The sequence below is a fragment of the Babylonia areolata genome, chromosome 9 (assembly GCF_041734735.1).
Source record: "Babylonia areolata isolate BAREFJ2019XMU chromosome 9, ASM4173473v1, whole genome shotgun sequence".
NCBI lineage: Eukaryota > Metazoa > Mollusca > Gastropoda > Neogastropoda > Buccinidae > Babylonia > Babylonia areolata.
In genome coordinates this window covers 257,164-273,649 of record NC_134884.1, presented here as the reverse complement: position 1 = coordinate 273,649, position 16,486 = coordinate 257,164, and the positions used below count along the sequence as shown (strand labels likewise).

Genomic DNA, 16,486 nt, shown 5'->3' with positions numbered 1-16,486 from the left:
CTATGACAGCAGTCATATCATTCCATACAACACACCTGACTTCTATGACATGAATCATATCATTCCATACAACACACCTGTCTTCTATGACATCAGTCATATCATTCCATACAACACACCTGACTTCTATGACATCAATCATATCATTCCATACAACACACCTGTCTTCTATGACATCAGTCATATCATTCCATACAACACACCTGTCTTCTATGACATCAGTCATATCATTCCATACAACACACCTGACTTCTATGAGATCACTCACATCATTCCATACAACACACCTGTCTTCTATGACATCAGTTATATCATTCCATACAACACACCTGTCTTCTATGACATCAGTCATATCATTCCATACAACACACCTGCCTTCTATGACATTAGTCATATCATTCCATACAACACACCTGTCTTCTATGACATCAGTCATATCATTCCATACAACACACCTGACTTCTATGACATGAATCATATCATTCCATACAACACACCTGTCTTCTATGACATCAGTCATATCATTCCATACAACACACCTGACTTCTATGAGATCACTCACATCATTCCATACAACACACCTGCCTTCTATGACAGCAGTCATATCATTCCATACAACACACCTGTCTTCTATGACATCAGTCATATCATTCCATACAACACACCTGTCTTCTATGACATCAGTCATATCATTCCATACAACACACCTGCCTTCTATGACATCAGTCATATCATTCCATACAACACACCTGTCTTCTATGACATCAGTCATATCATTCCATACAACACACCTGTCTTCTATGACATCAGTCATAGCATTCCATACAACACACCGGACTTCTATGACATCAGTCATAGCATTCCATACACCTGTCTTCTATGACATCAGTCATATCATTCCATACAACACACCTGCCTTCTATGACAGTCATATGATTCCATGCAATATATTCTCCTCTGCAAACAATTTTTCCTATTGTGCATGCTGTTGCAAAATAATATTTAAAAAAAGAAAGACAGAAAAAAAAAGAGACAGAGAAATAAACCATGGCAGTTGCACAATGGTAGTGAACATTTGAATGTGTACAGTCAAAACACTATGTTACATATTCCTGGATATTGGGTGACTGTGGAAACATACTTAATAAAAATATTTTAAAAAAAGGAAAAAAAAGGAAGAAGAAATAACTTAAATTTCTGACAAGAAAAACAAACGCTCAAATAAACATGGAACAAAAGAAATGAACAAACAAATGGATTTATTTTTTTTTTTTTTATGAAAGAGCAGTTTAAGAATTTTACAATCTATACATTATCTATACATTAAGTACAGAAATGTGTATCATTCTTTTTTCACCATTCCACACAGCATGAGGAAAATGACATTGTATGTACTGAAGAAGGCATTTAGGCAGCATCTGTCTTCAGATCTGATTCATACTGCTCCCTGTCCTGTACAACTACATGGCAGTTTGGCAGTGTGTTCTGTTCATAACTCATTGAATCAAACTGCTCCCTGTACAAGGCAGTAAAGCAGTGTGTTCTGTTCATAACTCATTGAATCAAACTGCTCCCTGTACAAGGCAGTTTGGCAGTGTGTTCTGTTCATAACTCATTGAATCAAACTGCTCCCTGTACAAGGCAGTAAAGCAGTGTGTTCTGTTCATAACTCATTGAATCAAACTGCTCCCTGTACAAGGCAGTAAAGCAGTGTGTTCTGTTCATAACTCATTGAATCAAACTGCTCCCTGTACAAGGCAGTAAAGCAGTGTGTTCTGTTCATAACTCATTACATCAAACTGCTCCCTGTACAAGGCAGTTTGGCAGTGTGTTCTGTTCAAAACTCATTGAATCAAACTGCTCCCTGTACAAGGCAGTTTGGCAGTGTGTTCTGTTCATAACTCATTGAATCAAACTGCTCCCTGTACAAGGCAGTAAAGCAGTGTGTTCTGTTCATAACTCATTGAATCAAACTGCTCCCTGTACAAGGCAGTAAAGCAGCGTGTTCTGTTCATAACTCATTGAATCAAACTGCTCCCTGTACAAGGCAGTTTGGCAGTGTGTTCTGTTCATAACTCATTGAATCAAACTGCTCCCTGTACAAGGCAGTTTGGCAGTGTGTTCTGTTCATAACTCGTTGAATCAAACTGCTCCCTGTACAAGGCAGTTTGGCAGTGTGTTCTGTTCATAACTCATTGAATCAAACTGCTCCCTGTACAAGGCAGTAAAGCAGTGTGTTCTGTTCATAACTCGTTGAATCAAACTGCTCCCTGTACAAGGCAGTAAAGCAGTGTGTTCTGTACATAACTCGTTGAATCAAACTGCTCCCTGTACAAGGCAGTTTGGCAGTGTGTTCTGTTCATAACTCACTGAATCAAACTGCTCCCTGTACAAGGCAGTAAAGCAGTGTGTTCTGTTCATAACTCATTGAATCAAACTGCTCCCTGTACAAGGCAGTAAAGCAGTGTGTTCTGTACATAACTCGTTGAATCAAACTGCTCCCTGTACAAGGCAGTTTGGCAGTGTGTTCTGTTCATAACTCATTGAATCAAACTGCTCCCTGTACAAGGCAGTTTGGCAGTGTGTTCTGTTCATAACTCATTGAATCAAACTGCTCCCTGTACAAGGCAGTAAAGCAGTGTGTTCTGTTCATAACTCATTGAATCAAACTGCTCCCTGTACAAGGCAGTTTGGCAGTGTGTTCTGTTCATAACTCATTGAATCAAACTGCTCCCTGTACAAGGCAGTAAAGCAGTGTGTTCTGTTCATAACTCATTGAATCAAACTGCTCCCTGTACAAGGCAGTTTGGCAGTGTGTTCTGTTCATAACTCATTGAATCAAACTGCTCCCTGTACAAGGCAGTAAAGCAGTGTGTTCTGTTCATAACTCATTGAATCAAACTGCTCCCTGTACAAGGCAGTTTGGCAGTGTGTTCTGTACATAACTTATTGAATCAAACTGCTCCCTGTACAAGGCAGTTTGGCAGTGTGTTCTGTACATAACTCACAAAAGTACGCTTCTCCTTGTACAAAGTAATGTGTTATGTACATAACTCACATAATCACACTGCTCCTTGTAAAAGCAATGTGTTCTGTACATAACACAGATTCACACTTCTTGCACAAAGCAATGTGTTCTGTACATAACTCACAGAATTACGCTTCTCCTTGTACAGAGCAATGTATTCTGTAAATGACTCACAGAATCACACTGCTCCTTGTACAAAGCAATGTATTCTGTACATGACTCACAGAATCACACTGCTCCTTGTACAAAGCAATGTATTCTGTACATGACTCACAGAATCACACTGCTCCTTGTACAAAGCAATGTATTCTGTACATGACTCACAGAATCACACTCCACTCTGCACAAAGCAGTAAAGCAACATGTTCTGTACATGTATAATTCACTGTGTCAGCAAAGTGCTCTGGTCACACTCACTGTGGTCAGCAAGCTATTGTGTTCACACTGACTCCAGTACACACACACACACACACACACAGGCAGTTTGTGTTCACACTGACTCCAACACACACACACAGGCAGTATGTGTTCACACTGACTCCAGCACACACACACACACACACACACACACACAGGCAGTATGTGTTCACACAGACTCCAGCACACATCAACAGGCAGTATGTGTTCACACTGACTCCAGCACACACACACACACACCAACAGGCAGTATGTGTTCACACTGGCTCCAGCACACGCACACACACACATCAACAGGCAGTATGTGTTCACACTGACTCCAGCACACACACACACACACACACATCAACAGGCAGTATGTGTTCACACTGACTCCAGCACACACACACATCAACAGGCAGTATGTGTTCACACTGACTCTAGCACATACACACACACACACACACACCAACAGGTAGTATGTGTTCACACTGACTCCAGCACACACACACACACACACACACACACACACACGCCAACAGGCAGTATGTGTTCACACTGACTCCAGCACACACACACACACACCAACAGGCAGTATGTGTTCACACTGACTCCAGCACACACACACACACATCAACAGGCAGTATGTGTTCACACTGACTCCAGCACACACACACACACATCAACAGGCAGTATGTGTTCACACTGACTCCAGCACACACACACACACATCAACAGGCAGTATGTGTTCACACTGACTCCATCACACACACACACACACATCAACAGGCAGTATGTGTTCACACTGACTCCAGCACACACACACACACACACACACATCAACAGGCAGTATGTGTTCACACTGACTCCAGCACACACACACACGCACATCAACAGGCAGTATGTGTTCACACTGACTCCATCACACACACACACACACATCAACAGGCAGTATGTGTTCACACTGACTCCAGCACACACACACACACACACACACACATCAACAGGCAGTATGTGTTCACACTGACTCCATCACACACCCTAACAGGCAGTCCTCTACAACACCATGCTTTCAGCTTGGAAAATTCAGACGTAACACATCTTCACAAATTACAGTACCAAAACCTTGTTGTTTTTTGGGTTTTTTCTTTTTTTTTAAAGAAAACAGAGGGAAAGAGAACAAACCAAACCGATTTTTCCTGCTCAGATCAACACATAAACAACACAAGTACACAATTCCTAATTAATATTCTCTCCATGAAAATTACCTGGGCATAATGGAACTCTGAAGAAATCACACACACAAACACACACACACACACACACACAAAACATTCACACGCTCACTCTTTCTCTCTCTCCCTCACACACACACACACACACTACACTGCCAACAACACCAATCCAAACAGACACTGTACAGTACCTAAGTCAAACAGAGGCTAAAGCATTTCTTGACAGTTGCTTGACCATGTTCCTGTGACTGTGTGGGAACCAGTCTGTGTAAAGCAAAGAAGTCACCCCACCACCCCCCTCCCCTTCTGCACCCAACATCCATACTCTACCATGACTTTTTCTCTTTAACATTCCATTCTGAACAATTCCAACTGTCAATCATGACATTTCCCTTAACATTCCATTCTGAACAATGTCAACTGTCAATCATGACATTTCCCTTTAACATTCCATTCTGAACAATGTCAACTGTCAATCATGACATTTCCCTTAACATTCCATTCTGAACAATTCCAACTGTCAACCAGGATATTTCCCTTAACATTCCATTCTGAACAATGTCAACTGTCAATCATGACATTTCCCTTAACATTCCATTCTGAACAATTCCAACTGTCAATCAGGACATTTCCCTTAACATTCCATTCTGAACAATGTCAACTGTCAATCATGACATTTCCCTTTAACATTCCATTCTGAACAATGTCAACTGTCAATCAGGACATTTCCCTTAACATTCCATTCTGAACAACTCCAACTGTCAATCAGGACATTTCCCTTTAACATTCCATTCTGAACAATGTCAACTGTCAATCAGGACATTTCCCTTAACATTCCATTCTGAACAATTCCAACTGTCAATCAGGACTTTTCCCTTTAACATTCCATTCTGAACAATTCCAACTGTCAACCAGGATATTTCCCTTTAACATTCCATTCCAAACAATTCCAACTGCCAATCAGGACATTTCCCTTTAACATTCCATTCTGAACAATGTCAACTGCCAATCAGGACATTTCCCTTAACATTCCATTCTGAACAATTCCAACTGTCAATCAGGACATTTCCCTTTAACATTCCATTCTGAACAATTCCAACTGTCAATCAGGACATTTCCCTTTAACATTCCATTCCAAACAATTCCAACTGTCAACCAGGACTTTTCAATTGACATTCCATTCTGAACAATTCAAACAGTCCATCAGGACAAATCCCTTAACATTTCATTCTGAAAGATGTCCAGTTGAGTAGTTCAGTAGTTGAATGTTTTCCATGGGCAAAAGACTGGGAAACAGGAGGAAAGTGGCAAGGAAGGTTTTCCAAGTCTAATGTTGGGCTCTGTTTTGCCATGACATTCACAAACAGCTGTGCAGAAACAGTCAGAAAGGCAATCAGAAGTGAAAGACATGTTATACAGTAAATGAATAATTCAGTAGTATTATAATTATCACAATCAAATAATATTCTTTAACAGACATCACCTTCATTCTCTTAACATTCATGTAATGAAAACCGATATTACTAGAAACTAATGGACAACAACTGAATTAGTAAATTCATTCACACACACACACACCCACACACACACATATATATATATATATATATAGATATATAGATACATGTATATGTACATATATATACACATCGACTCATAGCATATTTTGCTTAATAATAAAAAAATCACAAGCTGCTGTCATCAATAAAATGAACAATAATATCAACAACAAGAAGAAATGGTAGAAAAAGAAATAATAATGGTAATAATAATACTAACAACAGTTATACTACTACTACTACTGTTACTTCTAACTTTCTGCTGTCAACATAAAATAATTTACTTACACTGACTGTTCTGATTAAGGTCCTCAGGTGGAACTTTGTTCTAAACAAACCAAAAAAACAAACCAAAAAAACCCCCAGCAACCCCCCCCCCAAAAAAAAAACAACAACAACAACAACAAACAACAACAAAACAAAAACACCCTCCAATTCATCAAAGTAAAAAGAAATAATACAATACATAAACTTACCACACCAAAACACAAAAGAAAAGAAACAGTAGCAAGCTGCACTTTGTTTTATATATATATATATATATATATATATATATATATATATATATCTCATAAATTAAAGTTTCTGAAAAAAGAGAAGAAAAAAGGAATAACTAGCTGTTAAACCAATAAAACCAAACAAATTAAAAAATATATTGCCACTAACAATGTTATCTGACTTTCATAAATTTTATATCTGGTTTGATAAATGAGAGAGATAATAACAAAATTTCTGTATTGATCATGACATATTTCTCATCTATACTTATAGTTTGTGATAGCTATTGTTCTTTCTCAGTTTCAGTGATCAAGATCTTAAGAAAAATCAAATCAAATCATGCTAACACTGTAACAGTCATCCACCATCAAATGCACATTTCACTGACATTGACAAACAAAAAGACCCAAGCAATGTCTGAACATTTGACTTTAAGCTGAACATAACACACTTCACTGACATCAACAAACAAAAAGACCCAAACAATGTCTGAACATTTAACTTTAAGCTGAACATAACACACTTCACTGACATCAACAAACAAAAAGACCCAAACAATGTCTGAACATTTAACTTTAAGCTGAACATAACACACTTCACTGACATCAACAAACAAAAAGACCCAAATAATGTCTTAACAGTTAACTAGTTTAAGCTGAACATAACACATTTCACTGACATCAACAAACAAAAAGACCTAAACAATATATGTAAATGTAAACAAAGCACACTTTTCTGTCATCAACAAACAAAAAGAAAACAAGAGAGGCAAAGCCTTCAAGACTCACTTGTGATAAATTAAGTCCCCTAGCATTAATTACAGAGTAATTTCCCTTTTTTACTATCTGCACCAAAACGTTTGCAAAATAAATAAAAATTCCATGCTTAGCAAAAGAAGTTCCTGTTTGAACAAAAAATGATAATAATGACTCCTCTTGTTGTTGTGTCAGAATAAGAGATCAAAGTGCCAAGTTCAGAGAATACAAAAAATATAAATATAACAGTAAATGCAGTTTGCATATAATTAGGTTTCTTTTTATTTTTTGTGCCCATCCCAGAGGTGCAATATTGTTTTAAACAAGATGACTGGAAAGAACTGAATTTTTCCTATTTTTATGCCAAATTTGGTGTCAACTGACAAAGTATTTGCAGAGAAAATGTCAATGTTAAAGTTTACCATGGAGACACACACACACGGACACACACACACACACACACACCGAACACCGGGTTAAAACATAGACTCGCTTTGTTTACACTAGTGAGTCAAAAATGTCTGAACAGTTAAACATAACAAGAAAAAGAAGTTGCTTGAAAACAATGAAAGAAAATACATTAAGTGATTAACAGTACAATTCTTTTCTTTTTTTCTTTTTTTTTTCTTTTTTAGCAAGTGAAGGCATGAAACTAGTTGAAAGGAAATACATGTGTCAACACAGGAAAAAAAGAACACACCTTAAAAAAAATAATTAAAAAAAAACCCCAAAAAATCATCACAGTGGTAATAGGCTGAAAGTTCCAAATCAACTGAAACAGCGGTAGTATTACTTATGACTTTTCTGGAAATTAAAAAAAATTTTTTAATTAGAAGTAAAGATGTGATCTTTGATAATCCATAACAGATCTGCCAAACAAATAAACTTTTTAAAGAAGTCACAACATTCAGCAGGCTACTCTTACTAGTACTACTATGTATATACTAGTAATAGTAACACAGTGATAACAATCTATAGAAAAATCAAATCCAACCTAAACCAAATGCACAACAACAACAACAAAACAACTTTCCTCACAGTAGAATCTTATACATAATGATTTTATCAGAATCTGACAAACATTCTTTTTTAGTTTATTTGTTATAAAAGTTTCTTTACATATCAAGATATTTCAAATATTACTCACTTATCACCATGACCTCTTTTATGATCTAAAATATGTTACACAAGATAATAACACTGACAGTGGTAACCACTTTAGCTGCATTTTCCAATGTCCTAACTTGGTAGGCACACAGCTGTCACATCACAATGAACTGTCAACACTGTCACATCACAATGAACTGTCAACACTGTCACATTACAGTAAACTGTTAACACACTGACACATCACAATAAACTGTTGTGTCAACACTGCCATATCACAGTGAACTGTCATCACACTGAACATCACAATAAACTGTCAACAGTGTCAGCTCACTGTGGCCTGTCAACACTGTCACATCACAGTGACCAACACTGTCACATCACAGTGACCTGTCAACACTGTCACATCACAGTGACCTGTCAACACTGTCACATCACAGTGACCAACACTGTCACATCACAGTGACCTGTCAACACTGTCACATCACAGTGACCTGTCAACACTGTCACATCACAGTGACCTGTCAACACACTGTCAGCTAACAGTGAAATGTCAACAAACTGTCACGTCATCACAGTGAACTGTCAACACATTGTCAGCTGTCAGCTAATAGTGAACTGTCAACACACTGTCAGCTAACAGTGAACTGTCAACACACTGTCAGCTAACAGTAACAGTGAACTGTCAACACACTGTCAGTTAACAGTGAACTGTCAACACACTGTCAGCTAACAGTGAACTGTCAACACACTGTCAGCTAACAGTGAACTGTCAACACACTGTCAGCTAACAGTGAACTGTCAACACTGTCACATCACAGTGAACTTTCATTTATAATAAACACACTGTCACAGCACAGTGAGCCGTCAACACACTGCCAGCTCACAGCGAACTGTCAACACTGTCACATTACAGTGAACTGTCAATGTCACATCACAGTGAACTGTCAACACACTGTCACATCACAGTGAACTGTCAATGTCACATCACAGTGAACTGTCAACACAATGACACATCACAACAGTGAACTGTCAACACACTGTCACATCACAGTGAACTGTCAACACAATGACACATCACAACAGTGAACTGTCAACACACTGTCACATCACAGTGAACTGTCAACACAATGACACATCACAGTAAACTGTCAACACAATGACACATCACAACAGTGAACTGTCAACACAATGACACATCACAACAGTGAACTGTCAACACACTGTCACATCACAGTGAACTGTCAACACAATGACACATCACAACAGTGAACTGTCAAGACACTGTCACATCACAGTAAACTGTCAACATAATGACACATCACAACAGTGAAATGCCAACACACTGACGCATCACAACAGTGAACTGTCAACACACTGACACATCACATCAGTAAACTGTCAACACACTGTCACATCACAGTGAACTGTCAGCACACTGACACATCACAGTGAACTGTCAACACACTGTCACATCACAACAGTGAACTGTCAAGACAATGTCATATCAGTGAACTGTCAAGACACTGTCACATCAGTGAACTGTCAAGACACTGTCAGTTCACAGTGAACTGTCAACACACTGTTAACTTACAGTGAACTGTCAACAGTCACATCACAGTAAACTGTCAACACTGTCACATCACAGTGAACTCTCAACACACTGTCAGCTCACAGTGAACTAGCAGAAGCAGTGTCTGTCATGAGAGTGAAGGAAGGCAGCTTGGTCAGCTGGGATGCTGTGCTGCCCTTCATGGCTTTGCTCACACCCACCTGCAGTGCCTCACAACGCTGCTTGTAGAAATCACGCTCCCGGGACGTTTCCATCAACTGTTTTTTCAGTTTGTGAATCTCATCACACAGGCCTTTGTTGGTTGATTCCAGTTCGTGTTTTTGAACCATACGCTTTGAGCGGCAGTTTTGTGCATACCCACGGTTCTTGAGTGTGCGTCGCTTTTGTTTGAGATGTGCGACTTGGTCCTTTGGGTAGCCCTGGAGACGCTTGTTCAGTTCACGCACAGGCAAGCTGATGAGTTCATCCTCACTGATTTCTATGGGTACAGATGATGGACACATACCTCTGGTTCTCGATCTCTTGCTGGGTCGACTCACAGCCGGTGGTGGCACTGGGGTGTCTGGAGGGGTGTCTGGTGGGGTCTCCAGCATGCACTGCCCACCTTCACACCTCTTGCTGCTGCTGCCCTCACAAATCACTGTGTCTGAGGAATTTTCTGACATATAGTGTACCTCAGATTCTTCTGCCTTTTCCCCAAATGAGCTTCTGCTGCTGCTGCTGCTGCTGCACACTGGACTGAGCACCTCTGGAGTTGGACTGGGAGTGAGCATGTCAGGACTGGAGGCTTCATCTTGGGCCATGGGCATCATGTGCACACCTTCGCTCTTGGCCACTGACTTGACACACTCAGTCAACACTTTGTCGGCAAACGGCCGCCCAAAGACGCCTGCTTCTGGGCACAGCATTTCGGCAGCACACATTTCCAGAAAGTTCATAGGCTTTGCTGCGCTTCTCTCCGTCCACTTGTGGCAAGTCAAGCTGGTGAACTCTTCTTTAACTGCCACTGATTCTGTGAGAGCTGGTTGAGGTTGTGGAGAATGGGGCCGGGACAAAACGCTGCCACAGTTGTCGACTGAACCAACAGGCTGGGTGCTGCGCTGAGCGGCCATACTGCACGTGGCAAAGTCCCTGGCTTCGCTCTCTTGCTTCACCAAAGTTGTCATGTCAAAATCCAACTGGTCTATATCAAAGTCATCGATCAACTGCTGGGCAAAAGTAAACTGATCCATGTTGAATGTAACACCCCCACACCAGACGATACACCGAATCCAATCTGCTAACCGAAGACGGTTTTTTCACGATCTGGGTCAGTGCTAAGTTGAAGTCAGTGGATCATTGAACCACACTTTGCAGTCATCCACAGCACTTTAAACAGCAAACTCCTCCTGCTGTGCTTGGTGTAACGCTTGGGCAAGATCCCTTTGTCGACTGATGAAATAAAGGCGTCGTTGGAGCCACACTCCTGCAAAATCGTATGGGGACCAACACCCCATACACGTCGACGAAACTGGCAGGAGGCGCAAGCAACCAACAAGTGTGTCGGGAAACACCAGCTGCTTTAATACAATTACTGACGTCAGACAGGAAGAAAGGGAAATTCTAAAGACATTTTAGCCAATAAAGTGCAAGAAATGGGCTATCTTTAGAAACTCGCATGTGTAGTGAATGAAAGTGAGGCGCTCTGAAACAGAGGCTGATCGTCAAATCGATCAGTAATGGCCGCAGCGAGAGTGGTGCACAAGAAAATCGCTAAAAGCGCCTGAAGTATGAATGCACAAAATGGTTTCATGACAAAAACTATATTTCCTAAACAAAAAGAACAAAGTTACTCTTGTTGTTTCACCGATTATTCCTTTTTCCCGACATTTCGGCAAAATGAATGTGTGTGTGCACCGGCCGGCAACGGAAGCGAAAATAACTCGGCAGGAAGTTTGCCTTGCTGCAGCAAGTGGTTATCGCGCTTGAAGTGCAAAATGCTGGTCTGTCGAGCTTCTCTCGGCAGCAAAAGACTTCTTTAAAAAGATCGTTTTAAAAAGATAATATATATATTATGTAAAGATTTGAAATTTGAAAAAAAAAGCACAGAAACATCTATCCTTCGTGTCGTGAATAACACTATAACCTCTCTTGATGAGGTCAAAATTTCATTACTTCTTTTGGACCTCTCAGCAGCTTCCGACATGATTGATCACGAAACTTTACTGAGCAGGCTGGAGAACACCTTCCGAGCTTGTGGAAAAGCACTCAATTGATTTCGGTCTTATCTCACAGAAAGAAATCAGTTTGTTCTCGTTAAAGAACATCACTCTTGAAAATTCAACTCTCGCGTTTGGTGTTTCACAAGGTTCTGTGCAAGGTCCTGTTTTATTTATACTGTATACACTTCCCCAATGCTTGGTCACTTGGTCGTGCATGAAATGTTTGTCAGTGACACGCAGCTACTACAATCTGTTGCTCCTGACTAACCTTTGCTTTCATCATCTTTACAGGCTTGTTTTTCTGACGCTGAAAATTGGATGTCAAACAACAAACTTAAATCGATTTGATAAAAAATTGAAGCCATCCGTTTCTTTAAAAAGTATCAACCCACTTCCCATTCAGTTCCTATTCCTGCTTTACCCCCATTGGCCTATAGGGAAATCATGTTTTCTGTGTCCGTGACCTAACTTGGCATCTTCTTGACAGCAATCTTTCCCTCATAACACCATGTTGCCCCAAAAAAGTGCCAGCTAGCCTACCTCGAGCTCAAACGTATCTCTTCAGTTCAATCACTTCTTATAGAAGCACCCAAGACTCCAGTCTCTTCTTACATCCTTTCACATTCAGAACTCTGCTGCTAGGCTTATTTATAAATCATCTAGAAATAGGAGGAAGGTGGCTGAATGGTTAAGACGCTCATCTGCCATTATAGAATCCGTGAGAGTCTGAGTTCAAATCCTGCACTCGCCCTTTCTCCCAAGTTTAACTGCAAAATCAGACTGAGTCTCTAGTCATTCGGATGAGATGATAAACCAAGGTCCTGTGAGCAGCACACACTTGCCACACTAAGAAAGAACCCATGGCAATGAAAGTGTTGTCCTCTGGCAAAATTCTGTAGAATAAATATATTCTGACAAGTACACAAATATAATTATGCATACACTCAAGGCCAAAGCATGCTGGGTTATGCTGCTTATCTGGCATCTGCTTAGCAGAGGTGGTGCAGCATATATGGATTTGTCTGAACATAGAGGTACCTCCTTGAGAAACTTAAACTAGAAATCAACATTGCACTCAACTATAATTTGCACTGGCTTCTTGGGTGTGATGTCTGCAGTTCTGAGGTTACCGTATTTCCTGATACTTTCATTGATGAATTGATGTCTGCAGTCCTGTAGGTTACCGTTATTCCTGACCTTTCATTGATGAAGTCACATCTACAGTTCTGAGGTTACCGTATTTCCTGATATACTATTATTGATGAAGTGATTCCTGCAGTCCTGTAGGTTACCATTATTCCTGACCTTTCATTGATGAAGTGACGTCTACAGTGCTGTTGGTTACCGTATTTCCTGACATACTTTCACTGATGAAGGGACGTCTGCAGTCTTGTAGGTTACCGTTATTCCTGACATACTTTCATTGATGAAGTGACGTCTGCAATCCTGTGGGTTACGGTTATTTCTGACCTTTCATTGATGAAGTGACGTCTGCAGTCCTGTGGGTTACTGTTATTTCTGACCTTTCATTGATGAAGTGACGTCTGCAATCCTGTGGGTTACTGTTATTTCTGATCTTTCATTGATGAAGTGACGTCTGCAGTCCTGTGGGTTACCGTTATTCCTGACATACATTCACTGATGAAGCGACGTCTGCATTTTTGTAGGTTACAGTTATTCCTGACCTTTCACTGATGAAGTCACGTATGCAGTCCTGAGGACCTGAGTTATACCCGACATACTTTCATTGATGACCTCTCAGATTGTGTCAGTTGTAGATTTGATACTTTTTTAATCAGTCACTGCACATCACATTGTTTTTTGTGTTCTTGTATGAATCAAGAACATTTGTTTTATGTTTGACTGCTCACAGAAGAGGAGAAACAGACAGCGAGTGATAATAGGCTTGTGTGTATGCACACACATTTGCTTGTATTGTGTATGTGTGTGTGCTGGCATGAGAGCAAGAGATAATAAGCTTGCATGTATACACACACGTGTTTGCTTGCATTGTGTACATGTGTGTGTGCTGGCATGTGGGTTTGTAAAGGTGAATGCACACTTATGCATCTTTGTGCCTTTATTGCCATTTCAGCATGAGTGAATGGAAACAGGACATGAGGGAAGTGATAGTGTGATTGGGGTATTATTCAACTAGTCTTGGGGGTGGAATTCAGTGGTCACTCCTGAAACTACTAAGTCTGAAAACCACGAGAAAATATTAAGTTTGGTTTATGACACAAAAAAACATGTGGCAGCTAGTTTGTGTTCTACCCTGAGAGAGATGGGTAGTCACTGTAGCTCCCCAAGAAGAGAAGTTATATGGGTTCATCTAAATGTCCTAAATAGTAACATAGCACAGTTCTGGATTTTCTGGAGTTTTTGGAGATTGTCAGGGATGCCAGCCTGAAGAGAACTGGCATGAATCAGACAAGAAAGAACAAGAGAAGTTTTGAGGGTTTGTGGCCTGAATAGTGAGAAAGCAATCAATTGCACTGACTCTTCTCAGTTCAGTTTTAACAGCCTGAGAGATTTTATGAACTCAATATTTCATACAAAGCTTGTCAAGCATGACATCCAAGTTACAGATGGACTCTGAAAAACAAATGTCACTTTCACCAGTTGTTAATTTGAGGGTCTGATCTGTGTCGTCTGTATTGGCAATCAATAGTGCTTCAGTCTTTGTGTCACTCAGTTGCAATTTGTTGTGAGACATCAATGATTTAATGTCAAGAGATGCACGATTCCATCACAGAGAGAAGTGGTTGGATATCAGTGGCGTGACAGGAGTTGTAGAGCTGTGAACCACCTGAACATTTGGTGTGAGAGACAGTGTGCTTCAGTGATATGAGAGTGACTGGATGACAGCATGAAAATCAAGGACCTAAAATAGAACCTCAGGGGACCCCAAACTGCAAGGAATATCATTTGACAAGTGGAAACAGAGATTCCATGCACAACCAGAAAAGCAAAGCTTGTGTCATTATCATAAATACTGTAATTTTACTGTTTATATAGCAGCTAAGAAGACACATATAGCAGCTAAGAAGACACATATAGCAGCTAAGAAGACACATATAGCAGCTAAGAAGACACATATAGCAGCTAAGAAGACACATATAGCAGCTAAGAAGACACATATAGCAGCTAAGAAGACACATATAGCAGCTAAGAAGACACATATAGCAGCTAAGAAGACACATATAGCAGCTAAGAAGACACATATAGCAGCTAAGAAGAACCCAAAGTGAAGGCTGGCTGCCGAAGATTGGGAATGCACAGTTGACATACCAGAGGGGAAGAAACACCCGGAAATCATCAGCAAGAGCGGCATGAGACCTGACATTGTCCACTCCAAAGCAACGAAACAAGCAATTCTGACTGAGCTCACTGTGCCATACAAGAGCAGAATGGAGGAAGCCCACATCTACAAAACCGAGAAGTATGCTAGTCTAGCCAGCAGCCTGAGAGAATCTGGCTTCCAAGCCAAGTCCTCGCCATAGAGATTGGCGCAAGAGGGTTTGTGAGCGCATCTGCCTACAGCCTCATGAAACATCTGTCGATTTCTGGTAGAGAGAGGACATGGGCTCTCAAGGCAATGACAGAAGCAGCAGAAGAGTTCTAGCTGGATCTGGATGAGGAGGAATGAAAGTAAACTTCCTCAGGATTAAATTTCCCTACTCAAACGAGGCGTATGATGGCTCGGTGGTTAAAACATCTACCAGAAAAGCTGACTCAGTCCTGAAAGTGGCAACCACCCTGGAGGCACAGGTTCAAACCTGCTTAGGACCAGGGAAAAAAAAAGAAAAAAAAGTCGGCAATACAAGGGCATCCAGGAGTCATGACCTGGGTGCGGACCGGCTCCCTTAGAATGTAAGGAGTTAAGGGCCTTAACACTTGACTGATGGGGGCTTCTTCTCTGAAGACCTTGTACTGTCCAGCTCACCCTAGAGTTTCTTATCACTGTCAACATTGCTTGAACCCAAAGTGCCAGGTGATTTGAACAAATGACAAACTGGAGGTCTGAGGTGCACACACACACACACACACACACACACAACCATGAGTGTCATGCACATCTGAGAACCCAACAACAACTTGTCAGCGATTATTTTTGGCAATAATGGACATAGT

The 16,486-nt window shown here is 40.5% G+C and overlaps 1 protein-coding gene across 2 annotated transcripts; it reads right to left on the bottom strand.

The window, feature by feature from the left end:
- Nucleotides 1–6,802: 6,802 nt before the first annotated feature.
- LOC143285668 (uncharacterized) lies at nt 6,803–11,983 on the bottom strand. Of its 2 annotated transcripts, none has more exons than XM_076593065.1 (2): nt 9,023–11,983; nt 6,803–8,968 (listed from the first exon to the last, which is right to left on the bottom strand). In XM_076593065.1, exon 1 carries the CDS (start codon nt 11,381–11,383, stop codon nt 10,250–10,252), a length of 1,134 nt encoding a protein of 377 aa, XP_076449180.1. In that variant the 5' UTR covers nt 11,384–11,983; the 3' UTR covers nt 6,803–8,968; nt 9,023–10,249. The 2 variants fall into 2 exon arrangements, with proteins under 2 accessions (XP_076449180.1, XP_076449181.1); XM_076593066.1 differs by having other exon boundaries at nt 9,100–11,983.
- Between the last annotated feature and the right edge of the window lie 4,503 nt (nt 11,984–16,486).